The sequence below is a fragment of the Neofelis nebulosa genome, chromosome 2, assembly GCF_028018385.1.
Source record: "Neofelis nebulosa isolate mNeoNeb1 chromosome 2, mNeoNeb1.pri, whole genome shotgun sequence".
In the NCBI taxonomy this organism is placed as follows: Eukaryota; Metazoa; Chordata; class Mammalia; order Carnivora; family Felidae; genus Neofelis; species Neofelis nebulosa.
The window spans coordinates 221,296,683-221,311,808 of record NC_080783.1 but is presented as its reverse complement, the minus strand read 5'-3'; the positions used below and the strand labels follow the sequence as shown (position 1 = coordinate 221,311,808).

General features: G+C 63.3%; 1 protein-coding gene across 1 annotated transcript in view; it reads right to left on the bottom strand.

Moving 5' to 3' along the window:
* Positions 1-2,766: 2,766 nt before the first annotated feature.
* Positions 2,767-15,126, bottom strand: part of MORN1 (MORN repeat containing 1) — a 52,678-nt gene continuing 40,318 nt past the window's right edge. The window contains exons 14-15 of the mRNA XM_058719397.1: positions 4,920-4,966; positions 2,767-3,078 (exon numbers count right to left, since the gene is read on the bottom strand). Coding sequence (XP_058575380.1) covers positions 2,930-3,078; positions 4,920-4,966 — 196 coding nt within the window. The 3' untranslated portion in view covers positions 2,767-2,929. The remainder of the gene's footprint in view (positions 3,079-4,919; positions 4,967-15,126) is intronic.

Here is a 15,126-nt window from a genome sequence, read left to right as displayed (position 1 = left end):
ATCCATCCTTCCATCCATCCATCCTTCCATCCATCCATCCATCCATCCATCCATCCATCCTTCCATCCATTCTTCCATCCATCCATCCTTCCATCCATCCATCCATCCATCCATCCTTCCATCCATCCTTCCATCCATCCATCCATCCTTCCATCCATCCTTCCATCCATCCATCCATCCATCCATCCTTCCATCCATTCTTCCATCCATCCATCCATCCATCCATCCATCCTTCCATCCATCCTTCCATCCATCCATCCATCCATCCTTCCATCCATTCTTCCATCCATCCATCCTTCCATCCATCCATCCATCCATCCATCCTTCCTTCCATCCATCCTTCCATCCATCCATCCATCCTTCCATCCATCCTTCCATCCATCCATCCATCCATCCTTCCATCCATCCATCCATCCATCCATCCTTCCATCCATCCTTCCATCCATCCATCCATCCATCCATCCATCCATCCTTCCATCCGTCCTTCCATCCGTCCACCCATCCATCCATCCATCCATCCATCCGTCCTTCCATCCGTCCTTCCATCTATCCATCCATCCTTCCATCCATCTTTCCATCCATCCATCCATCCATCCATCCATCCATCCATCCTTCCATCCATCTTTCCATCCATCCATCCTTCCATCCATCCATCCATCCATCCATCCTTCCATCCATCCATCCATCCTTCCATCCATCCTTCCATCCATCCATCCATCCATCCTTCCATCCATCCATCCATCCATCCATCCTTCCATCCATCCTTCCATCCATCCATCCATCCATCCATCCTTCCATCCATCCTTCCATCCATCCATCCATCCATCCATCCATCCATCCTTCCATCCATCCTTCCATCCAACCATCCATCCTTCCATCCATCCATCCATCCATCCATCCTTCCTTCCTTCCTTCCATCCATCCTCCCATCCATCCATCCATCCTTCCATCCATCCATCCATCCATCCATCCATCCATCCTTCCATCCATCCTTCCATCCATCCATCCATCCATCCATCCATCCTTCCTTCCATCCATCCATCCATCCATCCATCCATCCATCCTTCCATCCATCCATCCTTCCATCCATCCATCCATCCATCCATCCATCCATCCTTCCATCCATCCATCCTTCCATCCATCCATCCATCCATCCTTCCATCCATCCATCCATCCTTCCAGCTACTCAGCTACCAGTCTCCCTGCATACCTCCTCTGCCCAATGTGTCTCCAGTGCCTCCCATTCTGCGTGGCACAGAGCAGGTGCTCTGAATTCACCCATTCATTGAACAAGTATTTGCTGAGGGCCTCCTATGGGTCACATGCGGTGCTAGATGCTAAGGCTGTGCAAGTGAGCAAAAGCGACCACACGTCTCCCTCTGGACATTGGGGAGCAGATAAGCGAAGGGCATGGCACGTCAGCCCCATCTGTGCAGAAGACGTGAGGCGGGTGGCGGGAGCAGGAAATGTTGCTCAAGGTGGGGTGAGGCTTCAGAGCTGGTGGCCAAGGAAGGCCTCGTGAGAAGGTGAGGCGAGCAGTCTCGGCAGCGCAAAGAGCACGTGCAAAGGCCCCGAGGCAGAAACACGCATGGCAGGACTGAGGGGCCATGGGGGCCAGTGTGAGTGCAAAGCCAAGAAGTGAGGGCAGCGAGCGTGGAGCCAGCTCTGGCCGGGCTGGGGGTCCTGGCGGAGTCTTGGGGGTGAGCTCTGACGGCCCCCTGCTGTGTGGTGTTGGGAGCGGGGGGAACGAAGTCGGGCTGGGGATGCACTTTGAAGCAGGACGGAGAAGACCTGCCTTGGACCACGGAGCAGGGGAGAAGCAGATCAGGGAACACGGGGGCTGGTGTGGGGTGCTCATCTGCAGTGCCCTCGGGGCCGGAGGGAGGCCGTCCAGTCACCACCCTCCCTGAGCCTTGCTGCTGGCCGGCTGCAGCAGGACCAGGGGCCAGAGGGCGTCCCTGGGGCTGAGCCCCCGCCCGGCAGTCAGGGAGGTGAGGGAGCAGCCGGGGCGCAGGTGCAAGGAGGAGGGGCGGGTGGCCCCGCTGTGAGCGCTGGGGTGGGGGTCCTCATCCAGGAGGGAGAAGGGGTGCGGGGTCTGCGGGGTTTCTGGGCTGGGAGCAGCCATGTGCTCTCATGGGGGGGGGGCTCTGGATGCTCCTCTCCCACTCCTCATTTCTCAGGATGAGAAGTGGCGGTGGGCCTCGCGGCTGAGGGGCAAGTCTAGCCCCCTGCCCCCAGCACGGGGTGCACACAGGGTGAGCCCAGGCTCAGGAGAGGACACAGGAGGAGGCCCCGCCACCTGCCCAGAGCCCCCCTCTCCCGGGCACCGGGTGCATTTCAGAGGCAGCTGTAAAATCCGAGAAGTGTCCCTTGCCCAGTCCCTGCAGACACGAAGCTTGTTTCTGGAAAGCCAGTCACCTGCTTACTGCCTCCTGATTTCTCCTTTGGCAGCCAGTGTCCCCAGGCTGTTTGCGGGGCGGGGGGGAGGAGGGGGACTGAGCCACCCTCCAAGGCAGGGGTTGTGGCAGGGAGGCAGCGCTTGTGGCAGGGAGGCAGCGCTTGCTCTGACGGCTCGGTCGGGCCAGCGTCGCTGCCAGACTCTGTAGCAGGGGGACCGGGACCGTCCCATCCCCAGCCCGGCCTGGGCTCAGCCTGGGGCCCGGGGGGCCAGGCCGAAGGGGGTCCGGCACTCAGCCGGCTGAGCCTCCACGGGTATCCTGGATGTGCGGGAAGGGGCTTGCGTCTGGGCGAGGCACCTCTCGGCAGTCAGTGCTGAGCATTTTATTAAAGCCAGTGGCCTTGGGGTGCACGAAAGGTGGCCCCTCCGGCCCCCACTCAGGCCACTGGGAGGAGGGTGCCCTTGAAAGGCAGGGGTCTCCCTGGGGGAGAGAGGACACTGGTGGCTCTCGGGCGCATGGGGATGGTTCTTCTAGCTCAGGGATTCAGGGCCTTCTCCAGGGATGTGGGGCTGCCGGTCCGTCCCCTTCCCCGAGACCCGAAGGTGTTTGAAGGCGGTGGGCAGCACGTGGCCCAGGAAGGGAGGGTCGGTCACATCGCGGATCATGATGACATACTCCCCTGCAAAACACGGGCGCTCAGACTCAGTCCCCAGTAGTCCCCCCCTGTCCGGGCCCCTGCCCTGGCTTCTGCCCACCCCCAGACCCTGCCCAGGACCTCAGGTATCTTCCCGGGCCCTGTGACCCCAGGACCTGGCACGCGGAGCACCCCTCACCCCCGATGGGGCTGCATGACCGAGTGCAAGGATTCTTTTGAGAAAACTCCCCATCTTTTTAACAGAAAAGCAATTCATTTCCTCTAAAATGTTTTTTTAAATAATTAAGCCTCTGAAGACACCGTCGTCTGGTTCGTTTGAAGCCCCCGCCCGGCCGGGCTCAGGCCGGTGAGGTGGGGGGGGGGGGGGCGCCCTCCAGGGCGCCCCGGGGATGGAGAAACACTTTCCCTTCTGCAGTCTGTAAACTGTCTGCAGAGCTTCAAAGTTGGAGAAACCATAAAAAAGAAAATAAGAAATAACAGAAAGTGTGGTTGCCATAGAAACCGTCCTTTTCCCCTCCCCCGAGCCCGAGGGGGCTGGCACCGGAGCGTGGAAAAACCTCGCTGGGCTGGCCCGGGCTCACACCAGGAATGCGGCCGCAGCTGAAACGGGGCGCAGGAGGCGGCTCACACCGTCAGAGAGAACATTCCAGCGCCCTGGTCTGGGAAGCAGGCACTCCCCTCGCTGCACAGTCACCAGGGGCTGTGGACACCCTGTGTTCTGGCGGAGGGGGGGGGGTGGCAGGACGGGAAAGAGCCTCGGTGGTAGGGGGGGAGCAGGAATTTGCTGGGCTTTGAGTCAGTTCCTTCAGAAATTCGGGGGGCCTGGGCGGGGGCCCGCGTTCTGCAGCCCCGGGCACCAGGCCTCCCTGGCCGGCCTGGAGGAAAAGCCACGCATGGCAACGCCACAGTGTTTCCAAGCAGCCGGTTTCTAGGTGTTCCCGGGAACACGGCTACACCCACCTGCGGCCAGCGCGCCGGCTGGGGGGTGAGCTCCGCGGGCAGCGGCCGCAGGACCAGCCCCAGCCCTCGGCTCACCTCCCTGCCGCGCTCTTCTCCCCGAGGACGGCAGGGGGTCTGGCCGGTGGCCACCGTGCCGGCCTCAGAAGCCACCCGAGGCCCGGCCCACGCGGCCTGGCCGTAGGCCCGGTGCCCAGCGTCCCCACAGAGGCGGCGCAGCCACCCGCCGGCTTCACCCCTCAAAGCCGGAAGTCGCTTCTCCTTGGGGACTGGCCCTCCTCCGGCCTGTCGCCCATCGGACCCCGCCCACGCACGAGGGGCCCAGGGTCCTAAAGTAGGGCGACCACAGCATGAGCTTTGCTGGTGTCAGCAGACTCACGTGGCTGCTGTTGGGACTCCTCGCGCCGGCCCGCACGGCAAGGTGGGGGGGCGCTGCCCAGAGCCCGGCCCAGCCCTCCCCCACACAAGAGGGGCTCGTGGGCCACAGGCTTCAAATACACGAAGGGTTGAGGGGGCCCAGACCTGGAAGCCTGCCGGCCTTCCGATCGGGACCCTGGACACAAGGAGCCAGGGACGTTCACTTCGCCCATGGGGACAGAGAGGCCCCCCCACCCGGCACCCGCGGCCATTCCAAGGGCCCGGGGAGGGCCTGGTGGAAGCCCATCCCCCATCCGTGCCCCCTCCACCTGGGGTGCCTCTGGGGGAGCCCAGAGGGGCATGGGGGGCGGCCGGGCCGGGAGCCGCCCTCTCTGATTCCCTGGCTTCCAGAGTCAAGACGAGTGTTGAATTCAGGGGTGCGTTCAGAGGAAGGGAGTCTTTCCAAAAGGTTGGCAACGATGATACATGTGGAGTGTGGGGTGGTGGGTGGAATCGGCCCCACCCCCCTCTGTCCCCTGCCGGCCACCTACCTGGGAAGGCCGCAGCCGCAGGCTCTGTGGTGGCCGCCCCGTCAGGCCTGCAGGGAGAGGAGAAGGAAGCCCCTGAACCGCAGCCCCGGGGCCCTGAGGACAACAGAGACCCTGCTGTTCTTGCCTGCCGGCCTCAGGCGGGCACAGGTGTGACCGTCCTGTCCTCCGAGGCCCATCTCTGCCTCCCGAGGGTGGAGCGTGCCCCCGTCTGGACAGCTCTCTGCCCCTGGGCCCGGTGCCTCGCCGTCTAAACCCAAACATGGCCACAGAGGCTGGAGCCAGACCCCAACAGACCCATCCCTGTTTCCACAGCTCTGCAGGATCAAAGGTTCTTTGCACAGAGCCCCCACAATGCCGAGCAGAGAGGCCACTTGGAGAAGGGCTGGCACACCGGCTCTGCTTGGAAGTGACTTACCAGTGGTGTTTATTTTCCAGCGGCAGCCGGGCTCGGCGGGGCCCTGGTGCGTCCTCCTGTGTCCCCCTCAGAGGGACCGGAGGCCATTGCTACCTGGGAGCCTCATGGGAAGGGAAAGAAAGGGGAGCAGGCAGAGACAGGCTGTGCGGGGTTCCCTGGGCCTGGACCCAAGTCCGAGGGACGGAGACCCTCACTTCTTACGCGGTGGCCGCGCGGCGGCCACAAGAGGCCCTGACGGGCAGCCCGAGGTGGCTCAATCAAGCCCAAGTCTGAGGGCTTTGACCTGACCGGGGGTTTCTGCCGGCCCACAGGGGTGGTCACCAGGAGGCCACCTTGGGGACATGAGGGTGCCCACCTGGACCCCCAGCTGCCAGATGCACCTTCTTGGTGGGACAGAGGCCCCAGAGCGACGGGCTGGGCTTTGTCCTGAAGGATCTACCCGGGGGCCTTGGGGGGAGCCACGGGACTCCTCCCACCCCGGCCTCCGTGGCTGGTGGTGGTTTCCTGTTATCAGAGCTGGGGGTGGAGGACGGGGGCTCCCTGGCATCGGCTCGGCGACCTGCCAGGCTCCGACCCCTTGCCAAGCTTAATTACCACGGGCATGGTTTGGGTGATAAAAAATTAAAGACAAAAGATTTTAAAATTACTTCATTTTGAGCGGGGGAAATGGGCCTTGGCTGGGACCCAGGAGCCACGTTACAGATTCTGAAATGTGGGTGAGGAGGGGAACGCGGATAAATAATTCAGGACTAAGAATAACCAGAGTCTGTCAGCCTGCCAGAGTCAAGAGAAATAGACGGGGTTACAAGAATCCTGAGAGTTTTTACAGAACCCCCAGGGCCTTGAGAAATCGGGAGGCAGAGCTGGGAAGCAGCTGGGGAGTCTCGGTGTGAGGAGAGGCCAGAGGCGCCGACTGATCAGCGGATGGTTCTCCCAGACCCACGGGGTGGGGACTTGGCGCCCTGGGAGGCGTCCCGAGAGGCCACCTGCTGAGGGTGCACCCGGAGCCCCGGGCCGCAGCGTGACAGCAGGAACACTGGGCACTGACTGTGTAGACAGCACTGAGCTGCGCCTCCAGGAACCGGGGGGGTGGGGGGGGGACAGGCCCCCTCTGGGAACCGGTGCCGGTGCCTCCTGGGCGGAAAAGGGCGCTGGGAGAGTCGGGACCCAGGGGCCGAGCGGGGCTGGGGACCCAGGGCTCCAGCCTGGTTTTCTCTTTATCTGTGGCTGGCGTCCTTGTCCTCATGTTTCCTGTGCTTGGGGTTCCTTGTGTCTTGAATCTGTAGGTTTATAGTTTGCGATGAGTTTGAAAACACGGTGGCCGTTATTTCTTTGTCTCTTCGGCCGCATCCTCCCCTTGCGGCACTTGGGGGCCTCTGATTCCGTGCCTGTTTGGCGGAGAGGAGCTGTTCGGCAGTTCAAAACGCTCCGCTCATGAAGTTCAGCCCTGCTTCTCTTCCTGGGCTTCATCTGGGGGGTTTCTGTGGCTGTGCCTGTGAGTTCACGCCCCTCCCGCCCACCCCTGCCCACGCACATCACCTTTGGGGGGTGAGCCCACTCCTTCACGCCTCACTTCTGCCGAGCGTGGCCGGTCTTCCCTGCTGGACACACAGAATCCGGTGACAACGTCTCATGCTGCCGTCTACTGGCTCTTCCATTGGTGTCCTTTCTGGGTCGGCTTTGATCGGTTCATTTTTCCTCATCATGGGTTGTACTTTCCTGCTTTCTTTGTGTGCCTGGTAATTTTCGGTCAGATGTCAGACATTGTGAATTTTACTTTCTTGGCCACTGGATGCTTTTGTATTCTTATAGTCTTGATGCTGTTTGGTTACTTAGAGACGGTTTGATCCTTTTGGGTCTTGCCCTTAAGGCTTGCAAGGTGGGGTTCGAGATATGGTTAGTACTTAGTACTAACTTAGTACTCTTCTGACATCCTGTGAGCTGAGGTCTTCCGGACTGGGCCCTGGACCGAGCACTCTTCACAGCCCTGCGTGAGCTCCGGGCAGGACTTGCTGTGACCCTCTCGCTGGTTTTCCTGGCACGTTCAAGCACGTTCCTCATGCCCTGCAGATCTCTAGGACTCCCCTGTCCCGTGCTGCCTCCTGCAAACTCTAGCTGCCTTCGCTTCCCGGGACTCCCAGCTCCTTCTCTCCCCTCGTGGGGACCCCTGAGCCTGCCGGGTCCCCTCCCTGCACTACAGCTGGAAATGCTCTGGGAAGTGAGCTGGGCCTCTCAGGGGCTCCCTCTTCATCACATGATACCCAGTGTCTTGAAGGTTGGCCATGGTTTCCTGGATCTTATCCGGCTTGTTACCGGTTTACCTGTGGGAGGGCAAACCCAGCCCCTCATGGTCCCGCATTTACAGACCAGACTGAGACGTGGTGCTCAGATGGCCCCAACTCGTGTCTCCGTGGCCTGAGGGCCGGGGCTCCTAGTGGAGGGCAGGGCGTGAGGCCTGTGTGCCTGCTAGTCGGGGTTGTCCTTCCAGGGCCTCCAAGGGGCATATTGTCCTGACTGCTTGTGTCGCTGTGAGGTGGGGCCTGGACCAGTGTGAATACTCTGTGGCGAGGTCCCCGTGGTGGGTCTCCTGGTCCCCATCAGGCCTGGAGGGCCTCACCCGTGGGGCCAACGGCCAAGCTGTTACGAGGAGGGGACCGGACAGCCTCCTTTCAGGGCCGACAAGTAACCTGCAGGTTCCTATCAGGTGCGCAGATACCTGAGTGGCCCACAGGCCCAGCTGCCCTCCCCTCGGCACTGCTGGCACCGCCGCTCCCCCTGACCCGTGCCTTTCCCTTTCCGTAGGACCCGAGAGTGTCCTGTCTGAGCCGAGCCGGGCAACCTCAGCAGGCTCTCCTCACTTCACCTCTTCCAGGACAAGCGTGTCTCAGGACTGCACTGAAACACCATGCAACCCCCCAGGGACGCGCCTGGGGACTCCGTCCCACCGGAATTACCAGCAGCATGTCTGACCCTCAGCAGAACCATTGCTGAGGCGAGGCTCACGGCAGCCCGGGCATGCCCAGGTGGGCGGAGCTGTGGAAACGGCCATAATTGAAGAGGAAGCCTGAGGCCGCCCAGCCAGACCCTGGCCCAGTGGGACCGGAACCCGGCGACCTGTGCACGCTCGTCCCTTTCCTGGGCAGCTGAACAGAGGGAGGCAGCTGGGGAGGGGACGTCAAGACCCCGCAGTCAAGCACACGGTGGGTGGCAAGAGAAAGGGGTTCCCTTGGGGGGAGCCAAAGGTCTCTAGCAGTCTGTGTGACCCGGGCCTGTCCACCCACAGGCCCACCAAGGGACCTGCAGGGCTGTGGGCAGGGTGGCCCCATGGCCCGGCAGAGGAGGGCCGTTGGCTACAGACCCGACTTAGGGCTAGAGGGCTGGGGAAGCAGGCCTGCGGCTTGGTCAGGCCTGGTCCTGACCCTGGCTGTCATCAGTTTTTCAGGCTGAGGTGGGCACGTGGGCAGGGCATGGGGTGTGGAGGCCCTGAGACCTGACCTGGGCACAGGGACCAGTCTGCCTGGGGCTCAGCATGGCGAGAAGGCACCCATATCCTGGCTGGGGAGAGCTCCCCGCCCAGAGCCGTCTAGGTCAAGGCCCCGGGTCCCGGCCTCTGCCCACAGCCGTGTGGGCATCATGGCAGTCCTCCGGTACCGATGGGATGTGCCGGCTTAGGGAACCGGGGAGCCACGGAGTCCAATGTCAGTCAAGGCAGGGATTGGGGAAAACTGCCACCCTGAGGGCGTGTGGCCCGCAGGGAAGCGACCTGGCTCTCCCGACCTGCTCACGTGGCATGGGAGACCCGGGGCCCTCTGTGGCCCCCCCACAGAGCCCATAAGGAATTTCCAAAATCAGAACATCAGCTAATTGTTGGAGCACAGCTGGCCCGGATTTGGGGCTGAGCTGGAAACCATCACCACTCCCGGGGGACCCCTGGGAAACAGGAGCCTCAGGGCTGTGGGTCCTGAGTGACGGCCACGGGCACAGACACGGGGTGCAGTGGGCACGCAGCCCCGGCTGCTCCCCCTCTGCCGAGCGTGTTCTGCTCCAGGGGGCACCCAGAGGCACTGGGGTCACACTGCCACAGTGGCCCCTGCAAGTGAGGCCCCTGCTTGCACAGGCGGGAGAGCGGCCGGGGGCCTCGGATGGCGGGGCGGGGAGGGGACGTGAAGGTGTCCCCCCCTGGCCTGCAGTGGGCGTGTAAGGGTTAAGGCCCCGCCTGCCACCAGCCTCCAGCCTCGTCGTGCTGTGCTGTGGGTGGGGGGGGGTGAGGGCGCCCCATCAGCCCAGCTGTTCCCGCCTGGCCCTCACACCTGCTTCCGTTTATTACTCCTGCTCGGACGATGGGGCTCAGTTCTCCATCTTTAGAGTTTCTGAGGAAGCAGAGAAACCCATCAGTCTCCATGTCTGATTTTCCATGAACACGCCCGGAGGAGCCTCCAGCCTGGGGGTGGGCGGAGGGGAGGCTGGGCCCACTCTGCCAGGGGCCGGTGGCCAAGGAAGGGGTGACGAGGTCCCCAGGGGACCAGAGCCCTCTGCCTGGCTCCCTCTTGTCTTGGGAGCCCTCCCCCACCGCGCTGCCCTAGGGCTCATCTGAGATCAAGCTACCCGTCCCTCCAGCCCCGCACTTTGCTGGGACACCCCTGGGAGCAGGGCTGCCCTACAGCAGACACATTGCCTGGTGACGCAGGCCGCAGGCCGAGGAAGACCTTCCTAGCTGAGGGGCCGGCGTGTGCCAAAGGCTGGCGGGGGGGCGGGGGGTTGCTGTGTGTGGAGAACAGGGCGGGGGCCCAGGTGAGCTGGAGGGGGTGCCGCAGGGCAGAGGGGCTGAGGGCTTCACCCCGGACCTTTGGGTTACGAAGCACGCACTCCAGTCTCCTGAGCTGAGCCCTGTGTAGGTCACAGAGCAGAGGGAGAGAGGGTGGGGGGCACCCAGAAGTGGCCCCAGAGGTGGCCGTGGTGCAGGGAAGGGGATGCGTGAACCCCACCCGTAGGGCAGCGCGGGGCAGTAGCTGGCTGGGCCCCGCGAGGAGCCAAGAGGCTGATCCGAGGGCCTTCCCGATTGGACCCTGCACTGCCCCCCCCACCCCGCCCCCTCACCCCCGGCGCTCAGACGCGGGACAGGCCACCAGCCTGAGCCTGTCGTCCCTGGGACCCCGGTGACCCTGGAGGCCCCCGCCCAGGGCCCTGCTCTTCCCTGGGAGAGCCCGCTGTCCACCGCACGCTTCTCGCTGCATTCCTGCGGAGACATTCCTGGCATATTACGGAATTTCACAACATGACACAGGGCCCCGTCAGTTCCTGAATGATGTGGAGTTGGGTCAGCTGCAAAAGACGAAGTCTGTTGTGTAAATGTGGCTGTGAGTCTGCCCGGCCGCCCGTGAGAATTCCACTGAAACGGGGCATTCTCCCCCAGACCCTAAGTGCGTGTTTTGTAACAGCACAACGCGGCGGCCAGTCTGCCCGGGGGTGGCTGGGGGCCTCGGGCCGACCTTGCCCGTGACTGCTCACTGCCGGCTCAGCACTCGGCCAGCCCGGAGCCTGATGTGCTGGCCGGCACAGCCCCTCCCCTGCTCACCCGGAGAAAAATGGGTTTAATTAAGACTTCCGCGATTAGTCACTTCATCAGTCACCAGGCCAACACAGATGGGGCCAATTACTGTTTTTACTTGAATAGATATTTGGTGCTGGCAACCCCTCCGGGCAGGGTCGCGCAGGTGACCGCTGAGCACCTGACGCGGGCCTCTGACCTCTTGGGGAGGCTGTCCAAGCCTCCATCCCGGGCTCCTCGATGACCCTGCCCCGGGGACACGGGTCCACCTGCCTTGCCCCCTCCTCTGCCCTGGGGCCTGGGTGCTGTCCTGTGAGACCACCACTGGCTGGCCCCCTCCCCCCGCCAGACCCGCAGATGCCCCGGGCAGGGGCCTCCAGGGTCAGCCGGATCCAGTCGGGCAGGCCCGGCAGGGGCCCTCGGAGCACAGCCCCAGGCCCTGGGGATGCAGCCTCGCCCCAGGCCGTGGGCACAGAGGGTCAGCCTCCGGGCTCCTCGCAGGGCCTGGCCAGCGACTGCCCCTCTCTGCTCCAGGATGGGGTCCGTGAGCAAACCCCGAAGCCATCTGCAGACCACCCCCAAGCGGGGTCCACACGGAAAGCGCCCACGTGACCCTGGGGAGGTGGGAAGTCAGGTCCCAGACTCTGAGGGAAGAAGTCAGGGCCGTGATTCATGCCATTTCCCGGGACACGGCTCAGGACCCCCGGGACAGGGCTCAGGACCCTCCCAGCAGGGACTCTGCTGAGCATGGCTCGCTGGGGTCTGTGGTGAAGCGCTCTGAGCAGGCTGGGGGCTGGGCACGGGGCCACATGGCTGCACCTAAGTGCCCCCTTCCCCAGGCGGCACGCCCCACGAATAAACGGTGAGAGCACGTGTGCTGGAGGGTAGAAGCCACTGCGGGCCCAGCGGCCTTGGCGGGTGACCCTTCACCTCCCTTCCCTTCACCAAAATGCACAAAGGTGATTCTCCTTAGTCACGGACAATACCGCAGAACTGCGCCTGGAAGCTGGAGGCAGCCAGTTCTCTCCCTTCTTATGCAAATCAAACCTCCGCCAGGCTCTGAAGTGACAGGGTGGCGCGACCTTCATTTTTGTGAGTATGGAGGCACCTTTTTCAGTCATTTCCATTGGGCGAGCCTCCTGGAAGTCTACACGGGGCTGCTCGGCGGGCAGGGTGAATAAACGAGCAAACGACTAGTGGACTGTGGCTGCTGGGGGTCACCAGGCAGAGGTGGGCAGCCCAGGGCACACAGGTGACCAGGGGTGGGAGGCTCGGCGAGGACGCAGAGGCGGCCCCTGTCCGTGAGGCCGCACGTGGGCACGGGCCACGCTGCCACCGACCCTGAAGCTGACCCGGGTCACCCCGGGCAGGCTGGCGGCTGCCCAGACCGCTTCGGACATTCAAGTCAGCCCCGTGGCCCCGCCATCCCTCAGCCTGCGGGAGCTCTTGGACTGTGCCGACACCCACAGGCCATTCTGCGCCCCTGGACCCCGGGCGCGGGGAGGAGGCGGTGTGCGGGCAGAAGCCATCTGCACACACCCCCATCTCGCCCCCACGGAAATTGTTAACACCTTGGGAACCTTGTGTGGGGACCTTGTTTGCCGACTGGCCGGGGACTGGGGACAGGCAGGAGGCAGGCTTGGAGCAGTCTGTCACCGGCTTCTGCCAATATCTCATCTCATCTGAGTGAGTGGGAGGGAACCGTGCAACAGGGAGGGGGCTCTGGGGTCGCTGGGGGTGGGGCAGAGGAGGCAGGTGGAGCCTGGTGGGGAGAGGGGGCTGCCCCCTCCCGGCCTTTGGCCTCCACGGTCCTGCCTTCCGCCCTCCAGGGGGGCTCATTCTAGACCGGGAGGCAGGCTGTCAACCCACAACCAGAAACACAGACTTCTAGGCCGGGATGCCTGGCTGGTCTGTGGTCCATGCGTTTGCCTGAGGCAGCCTGGGGTGGGGAGGCCGGGGGGGAGAGTCGACAGGGCCCTGTGCCCCATTTCGGGGTCTGGGTCAGGCCCAGCAGGCCCGCTCCCCATTACAGAAAGTGGGGTCTGAGTGGTGGCCTCCCGGGGAAGTTGAGGTGTCTGTGAGATGACATCACAGCCCATCCTCAGCAGGCGTGAGGTTGTTGCGTGCCACGTGGGGGCTGGAGAGGGGCAAGGACTTTTGGGGCAGAGAGTGCCAGAGCCTCCCTTCCCCTGTCTCCCCCGTGGGTCTGGCGTTCTCAAATGAGAGCCCCAACCCGGGACCTGGCAGCCGAGGGCTCCGTAGATTGTCAGGAGCATCTCGGTCCCCCCGGTCCCATTCACGTGGAGGCAACCGCCCTGCAAACACCCTGACCCCGGGGGTGGGCCAGACCGGAGCCACACATCTGAGACCCCGAGAGGGCCTACCTTAACGCAAACCAGACCCAGGGGGAGGTCCGGGGCCCCTGATCTGCCCGAGTCCGCCTCGGTTGCTAGAAAGGATGCTTTTCTTAGGATTCTAAAAGGTGGGCTTCTGGGGTCAAGAGCCAGGTTTGGATGCTAGTGTGGGATGCTGGTGCCTGAACCAGAGTAAGGAGCCGGGGGGGGGGGGGGGGGGGGACATGGGGATGGTCCACATCCCCGCAGCAGAACCAGAACTGGTAGGGGGTGCTGGGGCAGATGCTGGGGGCCTCGGGCACTCTTCTGTGGGTGGGGGCTGGGCTGGGGGGGGCACAAGACACCCAGATCGGGTAGGGGGCCTCGGGGGCACAGAGCAGGGGCCCTGGAGAAAGTGGCTGTTCGGGCAGTGGGGTCTGAGGCAGGTGACGCGCCACACGGACCCTGTGACAGGGGCAGGGGAGGTGGGCTCTGGGGGGCGCTCGGTGGCCACAAAGGGCTTTGCGCGTCACTGCTCAGACCTGTGCCTGCAAATGGGCCCTGGGGTGGGGCGGCCCGAGCCCCCGAGTTCCCACTGAAAGCCATCCCTGCAGGGGTCCTCTACTCAGAAGACCTTGGAGCCCCGGCCACGGGCACCAGGTCACAAGCCGAGCCCTCCTGGGATGGTGAGGACCCCGGGACGAGGACACTGAATTTCAAGCACCAGAACCGACAGAATGAGCGGGCGCTGCCTCCTGCCCTCAGGAGAAACCAGACATCGAGGGCCTTCTCTGTGCTGGAGGAAGACGGTTCCTCGTCCCACAGCCCCCAGCTGCCCCCGTTACAAAAGGGAGCAGTAACTCTGCCCCGGGCACGGATGGGTCTGTGCGTGTCGACGCGAGTTATTCCGCGCGCGTTGCAGCTTTGGGTCCCACGTGCGTGCCCGCGACCGAAGCGCGGGCTGAGTGCGGTGTGTCAATGTTCAGCAGGATCTTGGCTTTTTTTTTTTTTTTTTTTTCTTAAAGTCTGTGCTTCTCCACTTACTGTGTGAAGCGGGCCTCATATTTGATTCACAAACCGTGACTCAGAACGACACAGGGTGGCACCTTCCCCTGGAAACAGCTCGTCCCGGCTCCGCCTCGCGAGTGGGATCAAAGGCTTGTCAGCCTGCCGATACTGTGCCAGCCTCCGGGTGTCCCGGCCCGTCCCACGCCCGCTGGCGTCACCGATGAGCAATCTAACTGCGGAACGTCCGCAGGCTGCGGCGGCTCAGGACGGATGCCTCGGGCCCTCCTCCCGTTTTTACTCAATGCCTTATTTTCCTAGGGTTTTGCCGTTGGGTCTGTGCCCACAGGCCTCTGCTCTTTTGTGAGGCTATTTCGACGGGTGCCCCGGAGCAGACCGCGTGAAGAGAGATGTGCGTGTCCCAGGCCACAAGAGGCGCCCGGGGCATGCTGGCCTTGGCCACTGCCCCCCCTCTCCCGGGCTGATGACAAGGCTACACACAAGGGTCAGAGGCCTGCCCTTGCCAGCAGGTGGGCGACTTCGAAGGCCTGGTGCCCCTCCCCCAGGGGCCACGTTCTCCCCACTCCGCCTACAGAGGGAGCGTTCCTGCCTTCTAAGAGCAGGCCGGCTCTCAGGGTCCCAGCCACAGCTTCCCGATGTGCTGGTTTCGGCCCCAGCTCTGCTCTGCACCTCCCAGAGTCCCCACGGAACTGCAAACCGGGTTGGGGAGAGGCCGGGGGTGCCGGGGGCTTGGGGGGCAGGGAGGTGAGCTCAGTCCCACCTGAGCCTTGGGCCACACGGCCTGGCAGGGGACAGGATGCTCCCATAAGCGGTTGCCAGGAGTGATTTCTCTGGAACTCAGCCTTCCTCCTGGCAGGGCCCCGGGCTGGAAAGAGCGTGTGGCCG